General features: G+C 45.5%; 1 protein-coding gene across 2 annotated transcripts in view; it reads left to right on the top strand.

Annotated features, from left to right (window-relative positions):
- Nucleotides 1–21,839, top strand: part of KIAA1549 — a 186,685-nt gene that overhangs the window by 84,971 nt on the left and 79,875 nt on the right. For both annotated transcript variants that reach the window (XM_082255251.1, XM_082255250.1), the window contains exon 2: nt 11,525–14,209. In XM_082255251.1, coding sequence (XP_082111377.1) covers nt 11,525–14,209 — 2,685 coding nt within the window. The remainder of the gene's footprint in view (nt 1–11,524; nt 14,210–21,839) is intronic.

The raw sequence follows: 21,839 nt of genomic DNA, 5'->3' as shown, positions 1-21,839 counted from the left end.
ATAGGTAGCTCCACGCACCTGCTCAATGAGCTCAGGGATAAGCGGTAGAGGATAGCGATCTTTTATTGTAATAGCATTCAATTGCCTATAGTCGATGATAGGCCTGAGACTTGAGTCCTTATTGCGGACAAAAAAGAGTCCTGCTGCTGTGGAAGAAGTGGAAGGTCTAATAAAACCTTTTTTCAAATTCTCATCCAAATATTCTTTGAGATGGGAAAGTTCATCCTGTGAAAGAGGATAAACATGACCGAACGGCAATTTGCTATTTGGGAGTAGATCAATACTACAATCATAGTCTCGATGGGGAGGTAGTGCTTGAGCATTTTTCTCAAGAAAAACCTCAGAGAGATCCTGATAACATAGTGGTGCAATCTCATCTGTCACCACAGACAGGATCTTCCCGGAAGACGGGAGGTTACACGTACCCTCGCAATAGCAAGAGAGGAAGGCCAGGGTCCGTTCCTTCCAATCTATGGTTGGTTGATGTGTGTGTAACCAGGGAAGTCCCAAAACAATGGGAAAGTGGGGTGAAGGTATTAAATCGAAGGTAGTGGTCTCCATATGAGACCCGTTAGTAGTGACTAGGAGTGCCTGTGTCTGATCAGTGATCGGACCAGAGGATAAAGGAACACCGTTAATAAGACTCACTGAGACAGGTTTAGAAATAATAGGGACTTTATTTAAAGCAGCAAAACGTATGTCAATATAATTTCCACAAGATCCTGTGTCAATCATGGCCTTAGTAGTAATCCTGTTCTGGTCCCACTGTAATGTTAAGCAAACAAAAAGGTAAGGGTTAGTAATTGAAGTTGTCAATCCCCCTAGGAGGACATGTGAACACTCACCCTTCTTTTTGTAGACTAGGGGACAGACGTTTATCTTGTGATCCGGGGATGCACAGTACAAGCAGAGATTACCAGATCGTCTTCTGGCTCTTTCCATAGTTGATAGAGGTGGGCGTATGGTTCCTACCTCCATAGGAGTGGGGTCATCGGCCGAAATCCGAGAAGAACTGGATAATGGCATTCCCATTTTTTCAGCCTTTCTTTCTCGTAGTCTTCTATCTATGGTGATACTGAGTTGTATCAATGCATCCAGGGTTTTTGGCAGATCCGCTCGGGCGAGCTCGTCTTTAACGGCCTCTGATAGGCCAAGCCTAAATTGAGTTTTCAGAGATGCATCATTCCATTCTGAATCAAGGGTCCATCTCTTGAATTCTGCGACAAAGTCTTCCACAGGTCTCCTACCTTGTTTCAAGGACCTTAATTGAAGATCGGCAGTACTCTGCCTATTGGGATCATCATATAGGCTAGTAAGTTCTGCTAGAAATAAGGCATAGGGTTTGAGAAGCTGATCGTTTTTCTCAAAAAGAGAGTCTGCCCAGGCCCTAGGATCGCCTGTTAGGTAAGAAATAATAGTACAAACCTTAATGTGATCAGTAAGGTAGGTACGGGGTTTTAGCAAAAAAAGTAACTCACATGCGTTTTTAAATTCGCGAAATTTTTTGCGATCGCCTGTAAATACCAAAGGAGGATTTATTTTGGGTTCAGGGGACTGAGCAGTGGTAAGTTGTGTCAGTCTGGTTACCTGCTGCGTCAGAGCCTGATTTTCTTCTCTTAATTCAGCAAGTGCGTGTATTAACGCAGTTACTTGCTGTTTTAATTGTGTCACCTGAGTGTTTTTTTCTGCTGAATCCATTTGAGGTTCGTTCAATCTGTAAATCTCCTGCGTTTTATGTATAATGTGGATTTACAGCTGCAGAAATATTCCACTTCAGTAGTCATGTAGAGAAACGCTGAGACACCAATCCCAACTCCCAAGACTCATCATGTGTGGATAGTCTCAATTCAGCAAGTAGATACACACACTCAATAAGATGTTCCTAGAGTGACTTATATGTATAGTAATATAGTGATGATAGGCTGAAGAGACAGGTTGGGTAAAGATGGTAGATGACAGACACTTGAAAGGAATGTTCTTGAAAGTAAGATAGTAGCAGATGGGATGCAGATAGGTTTAGCAATCATGTATGGTAGTAAATGATAGAGTAGCAGGTGAACATACAGGATAGACCAACCCAGTGCAAGAGCAGATGGTATTAGGCTCAAGAGCTAGCAATCTTAGTTAATGCAGATGTAGTAATAGTCCTTAGTATGCAGAGCTAGATAGTGTAAGCTTTAGTATGAAGGTTATAGAGGTTTCCCCTGTGGGGTACTTATCACTAGTAGCAATGTAGTAGAGGAGAGGTTCGGCAAGAGCGGATGATCCGGTAGCGGGATACAGGGATCAGCAGCGTGGCCCTATCATTGCTTCTCGGAGGTAATTTGCAATGAGAGGGCCTACCCGTGCCGGGTATGGTCGGGAACAATCATAATATTGCCCTGGGGACACAGGAGGCTCATCTCAATCATAGCACACATTGCATTACAATCGTGATTTATATGACAGAATGCATGCAGTATACACAAAATGTGTACATAACCAAAATCGACACCAGGAATAATCCTGTATGTCTTACAACCTATTCTATTGATAAGAAATAATAAGAAACCCAAGGTGTCAAACTTCCTTTATATCCCCTCCCATCAGTCTTCCACCTTTCAGTAAATTCAAAAAAGGAAGAAAATAGAATAGACTAGGTAAGAAGGAGGGGAGGGAAAGGATGGAACGATATAATTATCCATAGTCCCAAGCATAAACAGAAGCCTACCCAATATGTAAGTGTAAGCCAGAGATATAAGAGCATACGTTTTTATTGACTTATATGTCTGTTTTCGGGGGAAAGAAATATACCATCTAATTCGTTTTGCCTGAGCTGAAGCTCTCGAGAAAGGGCCTAAAGCTCTCTTCCTCATTTAAGCCAGGGGGAGTTGTAGCATTCAGATACCCGATCCAGTGTGCTTCACATTGGAGTAGGGTCTTGTTTCAATCACCTCCTCCTAATAAAATATGAACACGATCAAGAACTGTAAAGTTAACTTTGGGCATCCTATATCCATGGTTTTTGTCAACATGATGTCCCCAGGGCAGATATAAGTTGCCAATCCTCATGCTATGCATGTGTTTACTCACACACATCCCCAAATCCTGTTTTCGTTTTGCCTACATAAAAGGAGCCACATTGACATTGCATGAGATAGACTACTCCCCTTGTTTTACAATTCGCAAAGTGTTTTATGCCAAAGCAATTACCGTTGGGGAGGACGACATTGGTTCTTTTTTGTATAACTGGACATTGTGAACATGTACCACATGGGAAGGTTCCCCATGTTTTGCATGGGTCCTTCCTGGACTCACTTTTATATTCACTTTGAACCAATTTTTCTCCTATGGAGCCTGCCTTTCTGTAGGTAATTGACAGTTTCTTTGTCACCAAGTCTCCAAAAATTGGATCCTCAGTGAGAATAGACCAATATTTGGAGAGAATTCCCTTTACTTTTTTGTGTTCATTGGAAGACCGTAGGATTATTATCGTGGTATTGTCTGGATTCTTATTTCCTTTAAATTTGAAAATCAGATTTCTTGTCTTGTGTCTCTGACTCTATTGAATGCCTTTTTTAGGGATGTTTTGGTATAACCCCTTGCAAGCAGTCTCCTAGTCAGCTTGCCAGCTTCCATTTGGAAATCCTCTGGCAGGGTGCAATTGCGTTTTGAGATGTAAGATTTGACCAAAAGGTATAGACTTTTTAAGGGATTCAGGGTGGAAGCTGTATTATCTGTTTCTGTGTTTAAAGTCAGTTTGTTCTATGTTACAGGTAGTGGCTATGATATCCCTGAAGAAGAAGTTTTTTGTATGTACTCGAAATGCGTTCTATACTCCCCATTTACTTGGAGTCATCTTGGCTATTATCCGTACCGGTAGAGCCAAGTTCTAACTAGTTGGGAAACACCACTATTTCTGTTCATTCTATGTATCATACTATGTCATGTTCTGGCACTTAATACACAATGTAATCCATTTAATGTTGTATAGCTTTCTGCATATGCTAAAAAATCTTTTAACTGCAAGTGATAAATACATGAAATTTTGGATCAAAGTTGCATCAAAGTAATGCAGGCATCTTTTCAAAGTTGCTGCGACTTGTTCACACTGATTTGAACGGGTCACGCTCATTTGAACAGGTGCCATTGAAAAGAATGGGTTGTGGCCAAAGTCACATGATAAGTTGCAGAACTGTGAATGGAGCCCGAATGGCTTCAAACATGCTTGGGACAGGCATAGATCTATACAAATAGTTAAAAAAAAAAAAAAAAAATTAAAACGTATTAATAATTTTAATAAAAAAAGAAAAAAGGCAGATTTGATGGACCACTTGGTAATTTTTCTGCCATTACTTTTCTATGTTTCTATGTTTTATGTCTGCATGTAGCCTTGTGTCTGGTTTCCATCTAGCAGGCCCTGAATACACGCCACTTTTTTTTTTTTTGATAACCACAAATTGCAAAGAAATCACAGACTAGAAACGAATATTCTTCTAGGCTGGGAATAAATTATGCTTAGAGGAAAAGAAAGGACAAGCGGAAGGTTCTGTATCTGGAACCGACTCTAGGAAATGCTGGTGGTGGAGGAGACACTGGGGGATTCTGGGAGTTAATATGGCTGACAGGTGCCGTGGAAGGAGTTTCTGTGCTGCAGTCAAGTGTCTGTGAATGGAATTAGGAATCTGTTCAGACCCCCACCCCCTCCTCATCATCCTGGAAACTCCATCCCCCCCCCCCCTGCCATCCATCTCCATATTAACCATTTCACAGCCAGGGGATCCTGAGGAGCCTGACCTGTAAGCTTTTCTAATTTTTTAAGCAGTGGAGAAAAAACACAGGATACAATTTCAGCAGGTTTTTTTTTTTTTCATCCCCCAACTGTTGGCATGTTTATAACCAAACTCTGGGATCCGGTGACATCTTCCAGTTCTTAGGCCTCAGTTCATAATCATTCATGTCACAGTGTTCCATACACCAGAGATTCAGCAACAAATAAAAAAACATGCCAACAAACACCACTTTTTAGATTTGTTTCCCGCAAGGTCAGCAGAGCATGCTGGGATTTGTAGTTTTTCTCTCCCACCAGTCCTCACTGTGGTATGCAGTGTTTACAGTATAAAGCCCAGCCATTGCCTTTTTGCTCCTATAAAAACTTTTTATTCCTAGTTTCCAAGGGAATGGCCTTTTCATTTCCAATAGCAATTTCCCTGGCCTTTTCATTTCCTATAGCAATTACCATGCCCTTTTCATTTCCAATATCATTTACCATGGCCTTTTCATTCTCCAATAGAAAGTGCCATTACCCTTTCCTTCTCCCTTGACAAGGGCTGCGGTCTTTTCACTCCTCCATGGCAACAGCCACAGACCTTTTTATTCTCCCATGGCAATGGCAGTGGACTATTTATTTTCCCCATAGCAACAGCTATGGACTATTCATTTTTCCATAGCAACAGCCATTAACTTTTCTTTCTCCCTAAAGCAACGGCCATGGCCATTCCCACTTAGCAAAGGCCTGGGCTTTTCATTCTCCCATCACAATGGTCGTGACTTTTTAATTCACCCATAGCAATGGTTGTGGCCTCTTTATTCTTCCATAACAATAGCCGTGGCCTTTTTATTTTCCCATAGCAAAGGTCATGGCCTTCTTATTGTCTCCCATGGCAATGGTAATGGCCTTTTAATTCTCCCATGGCAATGGTCATGGTCTTTTCATTCTCCCATGGCAATGGCTCAGGGACTATTAATTCTCCCATAGCAAAGGTTGTGGACTATTAATTTTCCCATAGCAAAGGTCATGGCCTTTTCATTCACCTATAGCAATGGTCGTGGCCTTTTCCATCTCCCATGGCAATGGTCATGGCCTTTTCATTCTCCCATGGCAATGGTCATGGTCTTTTCATTCTCCCATGGCAATGGCTGAGGGACTATTCATTCTCCCATAGCAAAGGTTGTGGACTATTAATTTTCCCATAGCAATGGTCATGGCCTTTTCCATCTCCCATGGCAATGGTCGTGGCCTTTTCATTCTCCCATGGCAATGGTCGTGGCCTTTTCATTCTCCCATGGCAATGGTAGTGGCCTTTTCATTCTCCCATGGCAATGGTCGTGGCCTTTTTCATTCTCCCATGGCAATAGTCGTGGCCTTTTTCATTCTCCCATGGCAATAGTCGTGGCCTTTTTCATTCTCCCATAGCAATAGTCGTGGCCTTTTTCATTCTCCCATGGCAATGTTTTTGGCCTTTTCATTCTCCCATGGCAAAGTTTTTGGCCTTTTCATTCTCCAATGGCAATGGTCATGGCCTTTTCATTCTCCCATGGCAATGGTCATGGCCTTTTCATTCTCCCATGGCAATGGTCGTGGCTTTTTCATTCTCCCATGGCAATGGTCGGGGGCTTTTTCATTCTCCCATGGCAATGGTCGGGGGCCTTTTCATTCTTCCATGGCAATGGTCTTGGCCTTTTCATTCCCCTGTGGCAATGATCGTGGCCTTTTCATTCTCCCAAGGCAACGGTTATGGACTATTCATTCTCCCATAGCAACAGCCATAGACTATTCATTCTCCCATAGCAACAGCCATAGACTATTCATTCTCCCATAGCAACAGCCATAGACTATTCATTCTCCCAAAGCAACAGCCATAGACTATTCATTCTCCCATAGCAACAGCCATAGACTATTCATTCTCCCATAGCAACAGCCATAGACTATTCTTTCTCCCATAACAGCCATGGACTATTCTTTCTCCCATAACAACAGCCATAGACTATTCATTCTCCCATAGCAGTGATTGTGGCCTTTTCATTTCTCTTTCGTTCATTGACTGACACATCTTCTCCATTTTTCAGAACCATAGGGTTATATCACCCCCTACAAGAGTAGGACACTAGGAAGAAAAAAGACTTGGCTACGCCTATGGGCAGTCCCAGGTGGTATACTCCCCCCCTCAACTATAGGTCTTCAGTTTTTTTATGCCTAGTCAGGGGTAAGGACCTTGTTCCATACTTGGATCTCTGGTCCTGGCAATTTTTTCCTTTTTAAATGGCTTTTTTTTTCCCTGCGAGATCTACAATCAACTGCTGGGCTGGGTGATGGGCTGGATAATCTAGATCCAGTGGGCACCCCAGTCTGGCCAGCGAGCGCGGGCAGACCACAGCTCCACGCTAGGTTGGCCTTGACATAGCCCTACTAGACGGGGGCTCTCCTGCGAGTTAAGTGCCTTGAAAGGTCGCATATGACCGGGTCTTCGCCTGAGTCGCAGCGTTCCTCCAGGCCAACAGCCCCACATTTCGATGATGAGGAGGTTCTGTCTGCAGCGGTCATGGTTCCTGGTATGGTGAGTAGCTATCCCCCCTCTCCCCCTGGAATGTTTTGGAGTGGATGTGGGCCCCTCCCTGGGATGGGCGGACCTGTTGGTTCCCCTCCTTCCCCTCAGACCCCCTTTGTTTGAACCCCCTCCCTTTTACCCCTCCAACCCACCCCCCCATCTGGGGTAGCGTGGTGGGTTGAGATAGTGACTGGGACACTGTATTGCACTGGCGGAAGGGGTGGGAGTGCGCTGCTGGTAGCTGGGCTTCTCGGCTGGGGGGGGAGTGGAGTGGCACTGGCTGTTACTGGGGTCCTGTGTCGTGTCCCTCCTCTTCTTGTGTCCGTCAATTAACTCTTTTACAGCAAGTCAAAAATCCAATTTTTTCCATAGCAAAGGTTGTGGCCTTTTCATTATCCTATACCTATAAGGACATAGGTATAGGGAATGGGTTTTTTTTTTTTTCATTTATCTATAGGTATATGAAATGTAATGTAGAAATGAGGAAAAGGAGTGTTGTTGCCTTTTTAGCAACCAGTCACATTTGCTTTCATTCCCTGCATTATGGAATCTGTTACTATGAGCTACGCAGTCATTTTCCCTTCCTCCAGATGTTCTGCATCAGATCCCATTCAAAATGATTTATACAATCTGAAGGAAGGTTTCTGACTTGTCTTTCGGAGGTGATTCTTTCTGGATTTCAAAACCTCTCCTGGTCACTACTTATCCATTCTGATAAGCTTCTGATTCTGAACAGCCTTCTGTTTGTGGCTCCCATCCTCCTTCACATAAACTTGAAGCTCTACACCAGGGATCCTCAAACTATGGCCCTCCAGCTGTTGCAGAACTACGCATCCCAGGAGGCATTGTAAAACTCTGGTATGCACAGACATGACTAGGCATGATGGGAATTGTAGTTCCTGAACAACTGGAGGGCCATAGTTTGGAGACCCCTGCTCTACAGATTGTGTGCTCGATAACAAATGCCCCCTCAGGTCTATTGGCAGCTTGACATGAATGAAAAAAAAAAAGTAGCTGAGATCTGATTGGTTGCAGTGGGCATCCATATTGTTCATACTGGTATTGGCATTGGTTAAATAATGGTTCAGAGGAGCCAGATTATATTGTAGGAACACTTCAGCAGCCTTTGTATCTAGAGGTGACATGACTTTAGGCTCCTGAACACACAGGGCCTGATGATAGACTTGAATCCCCTCCTCCTCCTCATGGAGAGCCTTTGTCCTCCTGAAAGAATGAGAAATCGGATTGCAGAACGAAAATCCTCTCACCTGCCACCTGTCGCTGCCTGTAAACCAATCCACGCACGCTGTATAGACAGGCTGCTCCGATCCTGGAGAATTGTGCCAAGCGCAAAATGGCCTTTGTCTGGATTTTATGCTGTGTAGTCCTGTAAAAGACTAACCACCTTTTCCACAAATCTTCCACTGTAAGGAAAGACATCCCAAGTAGTACTTATTGTTCATCTCATGTCCTTCCATTTCTTAAGGTGTTATATCAAGGGTCAAATTTATAGAGCTCATATGGGATGACAACTGGATGCATTCTACCCTACATAAAATAGAAGCCTTATAAATAATCAAAAATAAATAATCACCAGAAAAATCCTCCAAACATGACTTGCCTGTTAGCTGGCTGCGCAGGTTTTATAAATGGCCCCCAAGGTGTGGATGTTATTTAGGACTCGCCCAAACTGCATGCGCTATTATGATGACGTTCAGGGATGCCGACAGTCAGTAAATATACAAAGTTTGTAAAATCTGTAATTTTTGCATCTATCCGTTAAGTTCATGCAGACTCCATGTCTGTAACCGACATTCATGGACAGATGCAAAAATTACGGCTTTTACATACAATTTGTAAATTAACTGACAGTTGGCAACCCTGATAACGTTTTTGCAGCGTGACTGCACTCTGCAGTGTGTTATATTGCATTGCTTCCTTTTTTCCCTAAAACTTATTTGTAGTTCTATTTAGCACGTTGCGACATTTGTTGTATTGTGTATTTGTGCAATGTACTGCACAAAAAGGCAGTTTGTCTGTTTTTCCCCTGCACACATTGACACAATGCTTTGGTGTGATGTGGGCACCTAGACAGCAATATGTGTCCTTGTGTTGGGCCTGCAGTGATCAAAACAGCTTAACACACTAGGTGTGAATAAGCACTAATAGAGGATTATAAGCGTTGCTTGAGGACTGAGGGCCGACATTGCCTTTGAACAAGGTGTGGCATTGCTCTTTTTACAGCACAGCATTAGAGCCAAGCCTCCAGAGGCTGATGCGTTTGCTCTGAGACCGCACACTGAATTTCAATGAGCGCACACACCCCCCTTCCCTGCTCTTTCTTTCAGACACTCATCAGTCTTTGCCTGTTCTTTTACAGAAGGAGAATGTCTTACAGCAGATAAAACTGCACGCCTTGAACTCCAGTTTATCTCTGTGCACCAATTGCTATAGCAAACATCCACTCAAGTAGAGTTCCCCAATTTGTTCATTGGGCCAAAATGTTAGAGATGTCGGCCAATAGATTCAGTGATTCAATTGCTGACCTTAAGGTCACTGCTTTTGGTAAATTGATGTACTGAATTTATAATCTCAGACAAAATGACAGCCTCGCTGGATTTGTTAGACAGGTACACCAGAGGCTTTTTTTTTTTTTTTAAACACAACTTGGAAAGAAGGAAAACCTCTATTCGAGGCCTTTTTCCGTGATTCAGATTTGGCCCCGTGATGGTGGGAACCCCTAATAATGGGTGCATTAGGTGAGCAGGCCTAGTAACTCCGCACATAGGTAGTGGAAACCCCTCATATTTGTCATGGTAGGTATGCAGACCCAGGAACCCAGCGCAGGGGTTGTGGGAATCACTCAAAATGGGCATAGTAGCTGTGCAGACCCAGGAACTCAGCACAGGGGTAACCCCTTATAATGGGCAAAATGGGTGTGCAGACTAGGCAACTTGGCCCCGGGATGGTGCGAAAACCTCATAATGGGCACCATACATGTGCAGACCCAGGAACTCGACACAGAGATGGTGGGAACCCCTCATAATGGGCACAGTGTGTGTGCAGAGACAGTGAGAACCCCTCATAATTGACTCAGCAGGTGTACAGTCCTAGGAAGCTTGGCCCCAGGATGGTGGGAATCCCTCATAATGAGCAAAATAGGTGTGCAGAACAAGGAACTCCGCACACAGATGGCGGGGACCACTCAATTGGCACAGCAGAAATAAAGACCTAGGAACCTAGTACAGGGATGGCAGGAACCCCTCATAATGTGCATAGCAGGTGTACAGTTCCAGAAACTAAGTGCCTAGATGGTAGGAATCTGTTGTAATGGGCACAGCAGGTGTGCAGTCTTGTGAACTGTGCGCAGAGTAGGTGAGAACCCCTCATAATGAGCACAACAGGTGTGCAAAACTGTGAACTCAGCAAAAGGTAGCTGGGAACCTCCTATAATGGACGCATCAGGACTGCAGATGCAGGATCTCAGTGCAGGGATGGTGGAAAACCCTCATACTGAACACAGCAGGAGTACAGGCCCATGAATTCAGACTAGAGATGGTAGGAACTCCTCATAGTGACCACAGCGGGTAAAAGATATAAAAGGGACTGTCCGAGAGTTACTGGTCAAGCAATATCATATCATATACTAAGTTCCATAATTGGTTGCATCATAAACTGTCAGATATACACAGTGTTGGTGAAAAACAGAAGCTGTGTAACACTAGAAAAGTGAAGCATTGGTTTATATTATGAATAGATAAAATTGTGTCAATATAAAATAAACATTCACAAATAAATACATGCATCTGAAACTGATAAAAATAAGTTGGTGTGTACAACTTCTGTGACTTCTTGCACCCCCCTCTCCTCTTCCCCTCCCGTGCGCTCCTGTGTGCCTCATGCAAGCAACCTCAGAGCATTCTTTGTCCTCTTGTGACTTTAGTGCACCCTTGTGCGCCCCTGTAAATCTTGCATCCCATAATGGGACATTACAGGGTTTTAACCCATACCTACTCTATTCAAAATTAAAACAAAAAAAAAAGGAATTTGGATGTATTTTAATATCATAGAGAATCAGTTTACATAAATTGTCTTAGTAGAGTTGAGGTGTGGAAATGAAAGTAGCGATCTGCATCTCATGAATATTTTGTGTTTGTGTCTGAAATAAAATGTTTATTCTAATTTCTTTCTTTTTTTCTTTTTTTTATATATTGTAGTTGTCCATGCTGGCCCTTTCTTCCTGATACAGAATAAAACTTCAGAAAAAAGCCAAAATGCCTCAACCTTGGAAAAAGCTGTTGCGGTCTCTTCTCAAAACTTTTCCTTGGAAGAACACATCACCCCCGAAACAACAGCCATCCAGCTTTCAGAGTCCATAAAAAGCATGGCACCCGCAGACACCATCTGGCCTTTTTCCAGCGAGGCTGTCTCGCAAGATGACTTGTTAATCACTCAAACTGTGAGTGCTCAGCCTTCCACATCACTAGAGGAATTTCAAGTTTTATATAAGTCACTGACAACATCAGTAGCGGACGTCAATCATTTAAGCTCTGAAATCTTGAAATCAATAAACAATCAACCAACACCTTCTTTTGTACTGCTAGAAACTAGTTTGAGTTTTCCAACCCAAATGTTTTCTGATCAGTATGTGATGAACTCTCAAGAGGAGTTTTTTAGTAGTATCTCACAAACATTTTGGAATACTGAAACTCTTCCATTGCCAAAAACACATGCAGACGTTGTCACCTCTGTTTTCATCGGAGAAAGTTTTGTCTTTGAGAGTTCATTATCCAGAGAATTCGAAACATTACCCACTTTTGACTCTGTGACTCTGTCGCCTGTGGTTTCGAGCAAACCTTTGATGTCTTTAAATAGCCTGGAGTTCTTGGAGAGTAGTGTAAACCTGCCAAGCTTGACCATATCAGATAAAGTCACCATCATTTCAACCAAAAATGTTTTGCAGAGCATATTTTCAAATCTAGGGCTTGCACAAGATTCAACCACCAGCCCTAGCATGGAAGTGCTAATGACTTCTTCACCCGATACCTCGGCAAGTTATGAATGGCCACATAGTGCAGTTCCGGATGTCTTTGAGAGTCTTCTTTTGGAAAATATCAAAAGTTCTGACATTTTGGCCACAAGTCAGACACCTGTTTTTGTATCTGAATTTGAACAGACATTCCTGCCTTCTTATACTGTGCCCTCCAGTTTTATGTACACCCAGTGGTGGTCAGAGGAGTATCTAGAAACTATAATCGTGAACCCCTCAGGGTCCATAGAAGGAAATATTCAGACAAGTGTAGTTTCTGACTTTCCATTTTTAGTTGAGTCCACTGCTGAAGTTGTTGAGTCTGTTTTCCCTTCGGTTATGGTAGTTCCTGTTTCTTCGTCTTATACAGATGTTTTGGAATCGTCAATGGATTTTACAAGCCTTGTTGACTCAGTTTTTACTAAAGTCCCAGTAGTCACTATGTTTCCATCAGAAACCTTAGACCTGGAGACACACTTGTTTTCTGTGGAAGAATCTACAATTTTAATGCCTTCTCTCACTGAACTGTTTGTTTCTTCTGTGTCAGCTGTTGACCTTGAGTCAACCCCTACTATTGTAGCAATACCAGAATCCACAACGTTCCTTGACAGTTCTCTTTTTACACCCATGAACACAGTGGAAGCCCCTGCCTTTGTGCCAACTGAATCTGTTGTGTCTTTTAGCCCCTCTCTTTTTAATTCAGTTGAGTCAGAGAATATTTCTGACTCCACCATTTTTTTCTCAGTGGTTCCCTCTTTTGAAACAAGTAACCTGTTTTCTTCAGTTCCAGAAGAAATGTCCTCCTTGTTCTCCTTGGTATCTAGTGATGAGTCAGCTGTTGTAACTCAGGACTCCTCCTCAATGCTTGCAATATTGGAAACGGCATTTAGTAGTTTTGATATAGAGACATCAGTTCCTCCAATCACAGGCACCATCAATGTAGAGACCACACTTTGGCCAACTATTAACCCAACATCTGTTGTCTCTTTCACCCCATTGACTAGTGCTGACTGGAAAGAGAGAAGTTCAAATGTTCTCTTAGAGTCTTCTGAGATGTGGGAAGTGACCCCAAGCATTGTGTTTGAATCGGGCATTTTCTATACCTCAACTTTTTCTGGTGCTACCTCTTCTCTGCTGCCTTCATCGTCTGCATTGGTTTCCACCATGCTGGCCTTGTCCACCTCCTCCTTCGAGTCTGATCACACCAGCAGTGCTTTTATTGAAGAGCCTCTTCAGACCTCTTCATTTTTCTCCATTCCTCTGACAACAGAACTTCCTGCTTCTACTTTTGCATCAGTTATGGACACATCAGAGGCCCATACCGCCGTAGTCTCAAGCAACATTTTAGTATCACCGACACTCAGCATTTCACAAGAACTGAGCATGTCATCTGATATAAGTTTACTACCAACAATAAGTTCAATACTAACATCAAGCTTGCTATCTCCTGCAGGTCCTGAAACTATTATAAACTCACCAAATCCCCAGTCATCTATGAACCTGCTGTTTACAACAAGCTCCACTCCAAACTTGAGTGCACAAACGAGTGTGAGTTTGATGTCCACTCCAGTTGCTCCTCAAGTTCCAAGCAGTAGTCTTTTTTCATCTCCCACTGAGCTAAACACTGTGGTAGCCACAACTTTTACTCCAACTACTTTCACCTCAGCACCTGTCACTCATACTGAACATGATACAACCACTTCCACCACCCAGGCATCTACAACTAGCACCACCAAACCTGAAACTACGACAAGTACAACCTCTGTGCTGATCACATCTCCATCTGGACTCACAGCCACATCTTCTCCAACTACCACAAGGCCTACTCGGTTGTGTGATGTCTCCAACCCCGAACCCTACCTGGTTACTGCAGGTAAGTGGTCACAGCACAGCATGTTCCCAGCTCTGTCCTGATGCTGCAGTAGCCAGGGCAAGGAAGCAGAAAGAGGGGGGAAATTTTATTAATTTATTAAATAGAGAAGACCTAAATGTACTTTCATACTGCATGCATTTTCTATGCATTTCGCTTCCATTCAGTGAAGGTCACAGCCTGGTACTTGAATTTTGACTGTAAGGTTTAGAACCACGATCAGGAGTAGGACACCAGGCGCTAAAAGAAAAGGCCTCCTCAAGGTGTCCCCTGCTGGTTACCAACCCCCCCCCCCCCCCCGAAGCTTAAGCTTTTCTAGTTCCTGGATTTTTTATCAGTGTCTGCCTTAGCCAACTACCCCCACCCTGGGAGAAGGTACTGGGCACACAAATAGCTGTGTGTGTACGGTGGCCATTTTGCTTGGGTTAGAAGTCTTCCATGCCATTTTTGTCATACATAGTTACATGGTTAGTGAGGCTGAAAAAAGACACCAGTCCATCAAGTTCAACCTAAGTCATAAGAAGGCATAGATGCAGTGTCCTTCTCCCCTCCCTTCTTCTTTCAGTTCATATGATCCACAATCTCTTACTTGCACGCCAGGACCTTCTTATCAGTCCATTGATCAGACACACAGCCACCTCAATTTCCTAATGCACAATTCAGTCTAGGTACCCTCATAAAACCATCAAACTCGGAATCTTGAGCAATCCAGAAAACACACAGAGATCTGACAGACCACCTTAGCGTAAATATTTTAGCTGAATCCACTAGCAATCCACATTTCTGTCTCTTCCTCTTCAAAATCCCAGTATATTTCATGGCTCATGAAATAACAGCACAGCCAGAAAATAGACATATGTACCTTCCTCAGTTAATTTGTACATTTTGAGTTCAAACACCCCTATATTAGGCAATACAGGGAACCAACAAGACACAATAACCCTTCTAGGTAAAGTAAATATCAGAAAACTGACATATTTATATCCATTCCAAAGCTAATTTCATTCAGGACAATAATTAATGCAGGTTAGCAGACTGTAACCTGTTGATATCCAGAGATATTAATACTTAAAGAAAACTGTACCTGGGATATAGTCAAACACAGTGACATCTCAGGGCCACGCCCCAGCTGCTTAATTGGTCAGATGGCCTCTGTCTACACCCCTCGGTTTCTTTGATATATTTTTTTTTTTTTGTAAATATTTTCTGTTCAAACGGTTTTTATTAAGGCAGAAGGAATGTAGTACAAAACAATACCAGTAGGTAATACACGTAGGTAATACCAGATGAATACACGTCAAAATGACATCATGAACAGCAAGTAGTAGCATAACAGTCAGGTTTAGGAATAGGAAAGGGGCTAGCTGGGCGCCCCGGTATACAAGTACAAAGGATAAACACAGTGCATAAGGGCGGCTGGGGGTAGGGCAAAAAAGGAGGCCGTAGTGCAGCAAAAGTTGGTGGTCCAGCCACAACAGGGAAACAAATTAGGTAGCGGCCAACTCGAGGCAATAAGGGGGGGGAGAAAAAGAAGGGAGTAAGAGGGGCAAGAAGGATAGGGGGGGGGAGGAAGGGCAAAACAGTGGGGGGGGGGTTATGTGGAGGAGGAAAGGTGCACGGAGGGAGTCCCGGGCCACTGATGTGGTTCAGAGCGACAATACCAATAGGGAATCGGTGACCACAGGTCAAGCTAGTACAAGGGATTCATCAAAGCCTATCGGAAGGCAGTTGTCAATCCACGGTTTCCAAAGCTTTTCGTAAGGTATGAGTTTATCCAGCAGGATAGCTTCAGTTTTAGCGTGGATCATAGCTTGAGTGACTCTATTTTTCATGGTAAGGAAACATAGGGAGGAAGTTTTCCAGGCCTTCGCTATGGTCTGTTTGGCAGCCGTGGTGACATACAGGAAAAGTTTAAACTGGCGACGTGTGAGGTCAGGTGGCTTGCAGTTCAGGAGCGCAGAAGCAGGATCGGGGGTAAGGGGTGTGTGGAAGATTGTAGATAAAACCCGATAGACTTCGGACCAAAAGGTACGGACCGTGGGGCATTCCCACCAAATGTGTGCATGGGTACCTAGGAACTCGCAACCACGAAAGCAACGAGGTGAGTACTGTGGCACATATTTGGAGACTCTGGCTGGGACCAAGTACCATCTGGTAAGGACCTTGTAATTTGTCTCCAGGGCTACAATATTTGGGGAAGCCGATTTAGTGGCTTGCCAAATTTGTATCCAGTCAGAGTCTTCCAAGGAGAGGTGTAGGTCCCTTTCCCATTTGGAAGCATATGCCGGGGGGGGGTGGTCTCTTGAACCGATAGAAGTTGGGCATAGAGATCAGAGATGAGCCCCCGCCTATGCGGGTCTGTTTTGCAAGCCCGTTCAAAGGTGGAGAACGCATGGGAGCTATCGCGTGCCGGTGTGTTCTGGCTAAAAAAGTGTTTCAGTTGCAAGTAGCGAAACATTTCGCCAGGAGGGAGGTTGTGGGCCTCACGCAAGGCTGGGAAGGTTTGAAAAGCCCGGGGAGTGAAGAACTGGTAAGCACGTATCAAGCCAACCCTAGTCCACTCGGAGAAAGAAGTCCGGGAGGACCAGGCTGGGTAGAACGAGGGGTTGCGGAGAAAAGAAAGTAGGGGATTATGGGGGGACTGAAGGTGAAAACGACGTTTAAGTCTATCCCTAAGGGTTAGGCTGTGCTTGGTGATAGGATTGGTAACACATCTCCGTTGCGAGGGTGGGAGCCAGAGGAGGTTAGCCACAGAGAGAGGATCACAGTCCATTGCTTCTATGGAGACCCACAATGGGACTTCCTTTGTTGCATGACACTTAGGGAACTGAGCCAACTGTGCTGCATAGTAGTATTTGGAGAACTGTGGCACCCCAAGCCCGCCTCGGATACGTGGTCGATACAGCGTCGGTCGGGGTAAGCGGGGTTTGGCGTTACCCCAAATGTATTCCAGAGCCCGTTTCTGTAAAATGCGTAAGAAGTAAGCTGGTACCCCAATCGGGAGAACCCGAAACAGGTATAAGATCTTGGGTAAGATTGACATTTTGAGGACCGTAATTCTCCCCATCCAGGAAAGAGGTAGGGAGGACCATTTGTTCATAAGCGATGTAAGCGTTGATAGCATGGGAGGGTAATTTGCAGAAAAGAGCTCAAGAGGGTCAGCTGTGAACTTGACGCCCAAGTAGGGAATGTAGGAGTTGGCCCAAGGGAACGGGAGGGAAGACTTGAGGTGGTTAAGGACTTCGGCTGAGAGGGATACATTGAGAGCTAGAGATTTCCGTGGGTTGACAACAAGGCCCGAGAGTGATCCAAATTTAGTTAAGGTATCAAGGAGATTAGGGGCAGCCGTGAGTGGGGCAGTAAGAAAAAGCAGGACATCGTCCGCAAAAAGGCAGAGTTTATGGTGGTGACCCCCCAGTTCAATTTCACGAATATTCGGGTTGGATCGTATGAGGATCGCAAGGGGCTCAATGGCCAAGGCAAATAGTAGGGGGGAAAGGGGACAACCCTGTCTCGTGCCGCGCTCTATGGGGAAGGGGTCCGACCTGTAGCCTGAATAATAGACGTACGCTCTAGGGTTCTTGTAGAGGGCATTCACCCATTGCAGGAAGTGGGAGCCGAAACCCCAGCGATCAAGGATGGAGGTGAGGTATGGCCAAGACAGAGAATCGAATGCCTTGCTAATGTCTAGGGAGAGAAAGCAAGAGGGAATTCGGCGTTTCCTGGCAATGTGTGCCAGCAGGGTGGCCCGACGAATATTATCGCCAGCCTGGTGGGATGGGATGAAACCCGTCTGGTCAGCATGGACCAAAGTGCCTATGACCACATTGAGGCGAGAGGACAGGACTTTGGCGAGCAGTTTAATGTCAATGTTGAGTATAGAGATGGGTCTATAGTTGGACCAGGAGGTGTCATCTGAATTGGGTTTGGGAATCATGGAAATGGCAGCCATGAGCGAATCCGTGTGAAAGGAGTGACCGTCCAGCAGGGAATTAAGTGCCCCAACCAAAGGGGGGATAAGAACAGAGGCAAAGCGTTTATAGTATGTAGCAGAAAAGCCGTCAGGGCCCGGACGCTTACGTGGTTTCAAAGTCTTAATTGCCTGTAAGAGTTCCTCAGCAGTTATGGGTTTATCAAGATTCTCCCTGTGGGAGGCGGACAGTGCAGGGAGGTGGACAGAAGACAGGAGGGCGTCTTAAGTGAGTGCGGTCAAATGTGGAGGGGTCCTTATAGAGCGTGGAGAGTTTATCACGGAAGGTGCGGAGAATTTTAAGGGGATTACAGGTGTATGTGTCCTTAGCCTGCTTAAGGCGTATAGGTTTGGGAGTATACTCGGCTTTGCGAAGCGTCAAGGCAAGGAAGGTATCAGGTTTGCTAGCTTTCATATATAAAGTATGTTTCGACTTTCGGAGTATTTGTTCCGCCGATTCCGAAAGGAGAAGATCCAGCTCAAGTCGAGCTTTATCAAGGGCTTGTTTCCTGGAGGGCGAGGGGGTGGCTTGGAAGTCTGCGGAGGCCTTATAGAAGGCAGCTTCTAAATTTTGTAGTAAGAGGCGACGTTCCTTACGGAGGTGAGAGGCTCGGCTAATGCAAACCCCCCGTATAACTGGTTTGTGGGCTTCCCACAACATGAGTGGGGACGTGTCCGGATGAGTGTTGGTGGACAGATAGTCAGAAATTGCGTGCTCCAATTCGAGACGGTGGGTCGGGTTAGCCAGCATACCGTCATTGATCTGCCAAGGGAAGGGAAGGCCTGGGGTTTCTTATTAGGAGCATAGTATGAAACTATAGTGGCATCCGAGTCAAGAAGCCGTCCTAGCAGTAGAGTAAATGGGGTAGTTCTGTGAAAAGCTATCAGCACACCCCGTTGCTTCGTGGGAGCAGAGGCAGTGTAGACTTGTGGGTATTGGTGACCAAAGTATTTGGGAGTCGAGTGAGTGGAAAAGTGCGTTTCCTGAAGGCAAGCCACATGAACCGATAGCGAAGAGAATGATCGGAATGCCTTCACACGTTTGGAGGGGGAATTTAGGCCTTGTACGTTAAGAGTAAGAACGTTTAAGGTGGACATAATGGAGCGCAAAAGTAGCGTGGCAGGGATAGGAGGCAGGAACGGCGGGCGGGGGACTCTCTCCGGATGGGGATGGGAGACAGGAGGAGCAGGAGCAAGAGGGCGGGAAAGGGGGAGGAAGGGAAATGGGGGGGGGGGGGGGGAACTCAAGAATGGAAGGGGAAGGAAGGAAAAAAGGAGAAAAGGATCCTCTGGAAGGAAGTAAACTTCCCGCCAGGAGGAGTCAACTCGTCCAAGAGATACCAGTCCAAAAAGGTCTGGTACTGAAGGACTACAAGTGGGGTGCAGTGAGCAGTCTCTGGGGTAGGGACAGCCTAGTAACAAGCATAACGCAAGTGGAGGTAACGAGTCAATAACATATCAGAGCACAAACAGTAAAACAAATCAGGTCAATATGGTGGACCCAACAATGAGAAAAAAAAAAGGGGGAAGGGGACGTGGGGACTCCCACTGGGAAATGCGAACCAGGATGCTCAGAACAGGCAGTATGACGGCGGAGTCAGGAGAACAGGCCAATGGAAGCGCCCGTTCATCCCGTAAGCGTTTGCAGTGGTGGAGCAACCCAGGAAGGCCACAGCACCGTTCATGGTGCAAGAAGGAACAACAAAATGATCCGCCATAAGTGCCTGGTATGAGCATAAATAGGGGGGCAGCAGACAACCAGTAGGAGTACCTGAAAGTGTATAATGTATAGCTCTCACTCGGGTCAGGACCCAAGTCAAAATATAGCACTCAAGTGAGGGTGATGGCAGAGCGAGCTAAAAATTTTTAGAAAAAGTCCAATTTAGAGAAACTCTGCCACCAGTCTCACCTACAGTAGTGGTATGTCCTGGAGGGTACCCAAAAAGACAAAAAAAACAAAAAAAAAACACATATGTATACATATAAAAAGCAATATAAAACAATATAGTTACGGTTCCAGGAGGATACCAAAAATGGTGGCATCAAAGAAAGGGATCAGCAGGGCAGCTATACAACCTTTCTAGTAACAAAGAGCAGGTGAACACCGTGGGGTGTCCTCAGTCCATGGTGTCCTCAGGAGCCGGGGCTGGAGCTGGTGATGAATAGCGACCTCTCTTGTGGATCCCGTGCTGGGAGACACGATCCTGGTGAGCTTGGGTCTTCTGTGGAGAGGATGATGCAGCACGTCGCCTGGAGCCTTCAGGAGAGTGATCAGGGGGTGTCAGGTGGAGTTCACGAATAGTACCATGAAGATCCTCAGGAGATTTGCATTGGTAAGAGGAGCCTTTATAGGAGAAGCGGACAGCAAAGGGGAAGATCCATCTGTAGGTAATCTTGTGGTGTTGAAGAACAAGGAGATGTGGCTTCATAGCCTTACGTTTAGCCAGAGTAGCTTGGGATAAATCTTGGAAGAGTTGGTAACGGTGACCCTGGAAAATTAGGGAATCCCTATTACGGGCAGCTACCATAAGTTGTTCTTTAGTGCGAAAAAAGTGAAGTTTCACTATGATGTCCCTGGGAGGACCGTCATCTGAGCGCGGGGCCAGTGATCTATGGATCCTGTCCATTTCCAAACGCTCTATAGGAATTGATGGGGCTAGTTCCTGAAATAAGGCAGTGATGGTGGATTGAAGGTCCTCCACAGACTCTGGGATACCTCTGATCCTGACATTGAATCTTCTGGCCCTGTTTTCAAAGTCCTCTAAGCGGGAGTGTAGGGATGAATTTTCCTCTCGAAGGGCTTCCAAGTCCTCAGAATGATTGCCTGCTGTGAGTTCTAGTTCCTCAGTGCGTTGCTCTAAGAGAGTAGTGCGGTGGCCCACCTCCCTGATTTCCCTGGTGAGCTTGTCAGTAATGGCATCTGAGGTGTTTTTGAGGGCTCTAGTGAGCATCCGCTCAAATTGCTGGAGCAGGTCTGGCTGCAGTGTGTCTCCCCTTAAAGTTAGAGGTGTGAGGCCAAAATCATAGTCTGTCTCACCGTCTGGGTGCAGCGCCACTGGCTTGGTGTGAGGCGAGCGGGTAGATGGCGCCGCCGCCATCTTAGGAGCGGTTTTGAGGAGAGTGTCCCTGATGGATTTATTCTTAAATTTGTTCTTCGGTCCACCGTAGACCATCGTGGGTTGACCCAAGAGGTCCCTGGCAGCCGGTGGGTCTGTAGGTGGTTAGGTTAGCAGCGGTGACTCATTGCGGAGAGGCTGTAATGCCCCCAGAGATGCGGAGCACTAGGCGGACATGTCCTGCTCAGAGGGGCCAACGGTCATTCGGACCTTCCCAGGGTGAAGGTGAGGTCTGGGGTCCGGAGTCCTGGCCGGGGGGTGGGGACCCAGGGGTGCCCAGCAAGCGTGAGGGGGCCGGGAAGATGGCGGCCGGGTGCTGACTGATAGGCCGCGACCGCCCGTGGAGATGGTCCCAGAGGCACAGCGGGGCAGATTAGGGCAGAGGGGGGTAGATCCGTAGGGCAGGATGGTGAGTGGGTACTTTAATAGTGCCTACCTCCCCTCTGAAGCGCTGGATGGCAGGCCTCGGGTCTGGTCCGCAGGAAAGTCCCCGGCTTCAGGCCTAGTTAGGCCTCGAGCGGAAATCCTGGTCCGACAAAAAAAATTT

This window comes from Pelophylax lessonae (assembly GCF_965119305.1).
Source record: "Pelophylax lessonae genome assembly, chromosome: 4".
NCBI lineage: Eukaryota > Metazoa > Chordata > Amphibia > Anura > Ranidae > Pelophylax > Pelophylax lessonae.
Note: the sequence above shows the minus strand (reverse complement) of the source record. Positions and strands in the feature narration are given on the sequence as shown.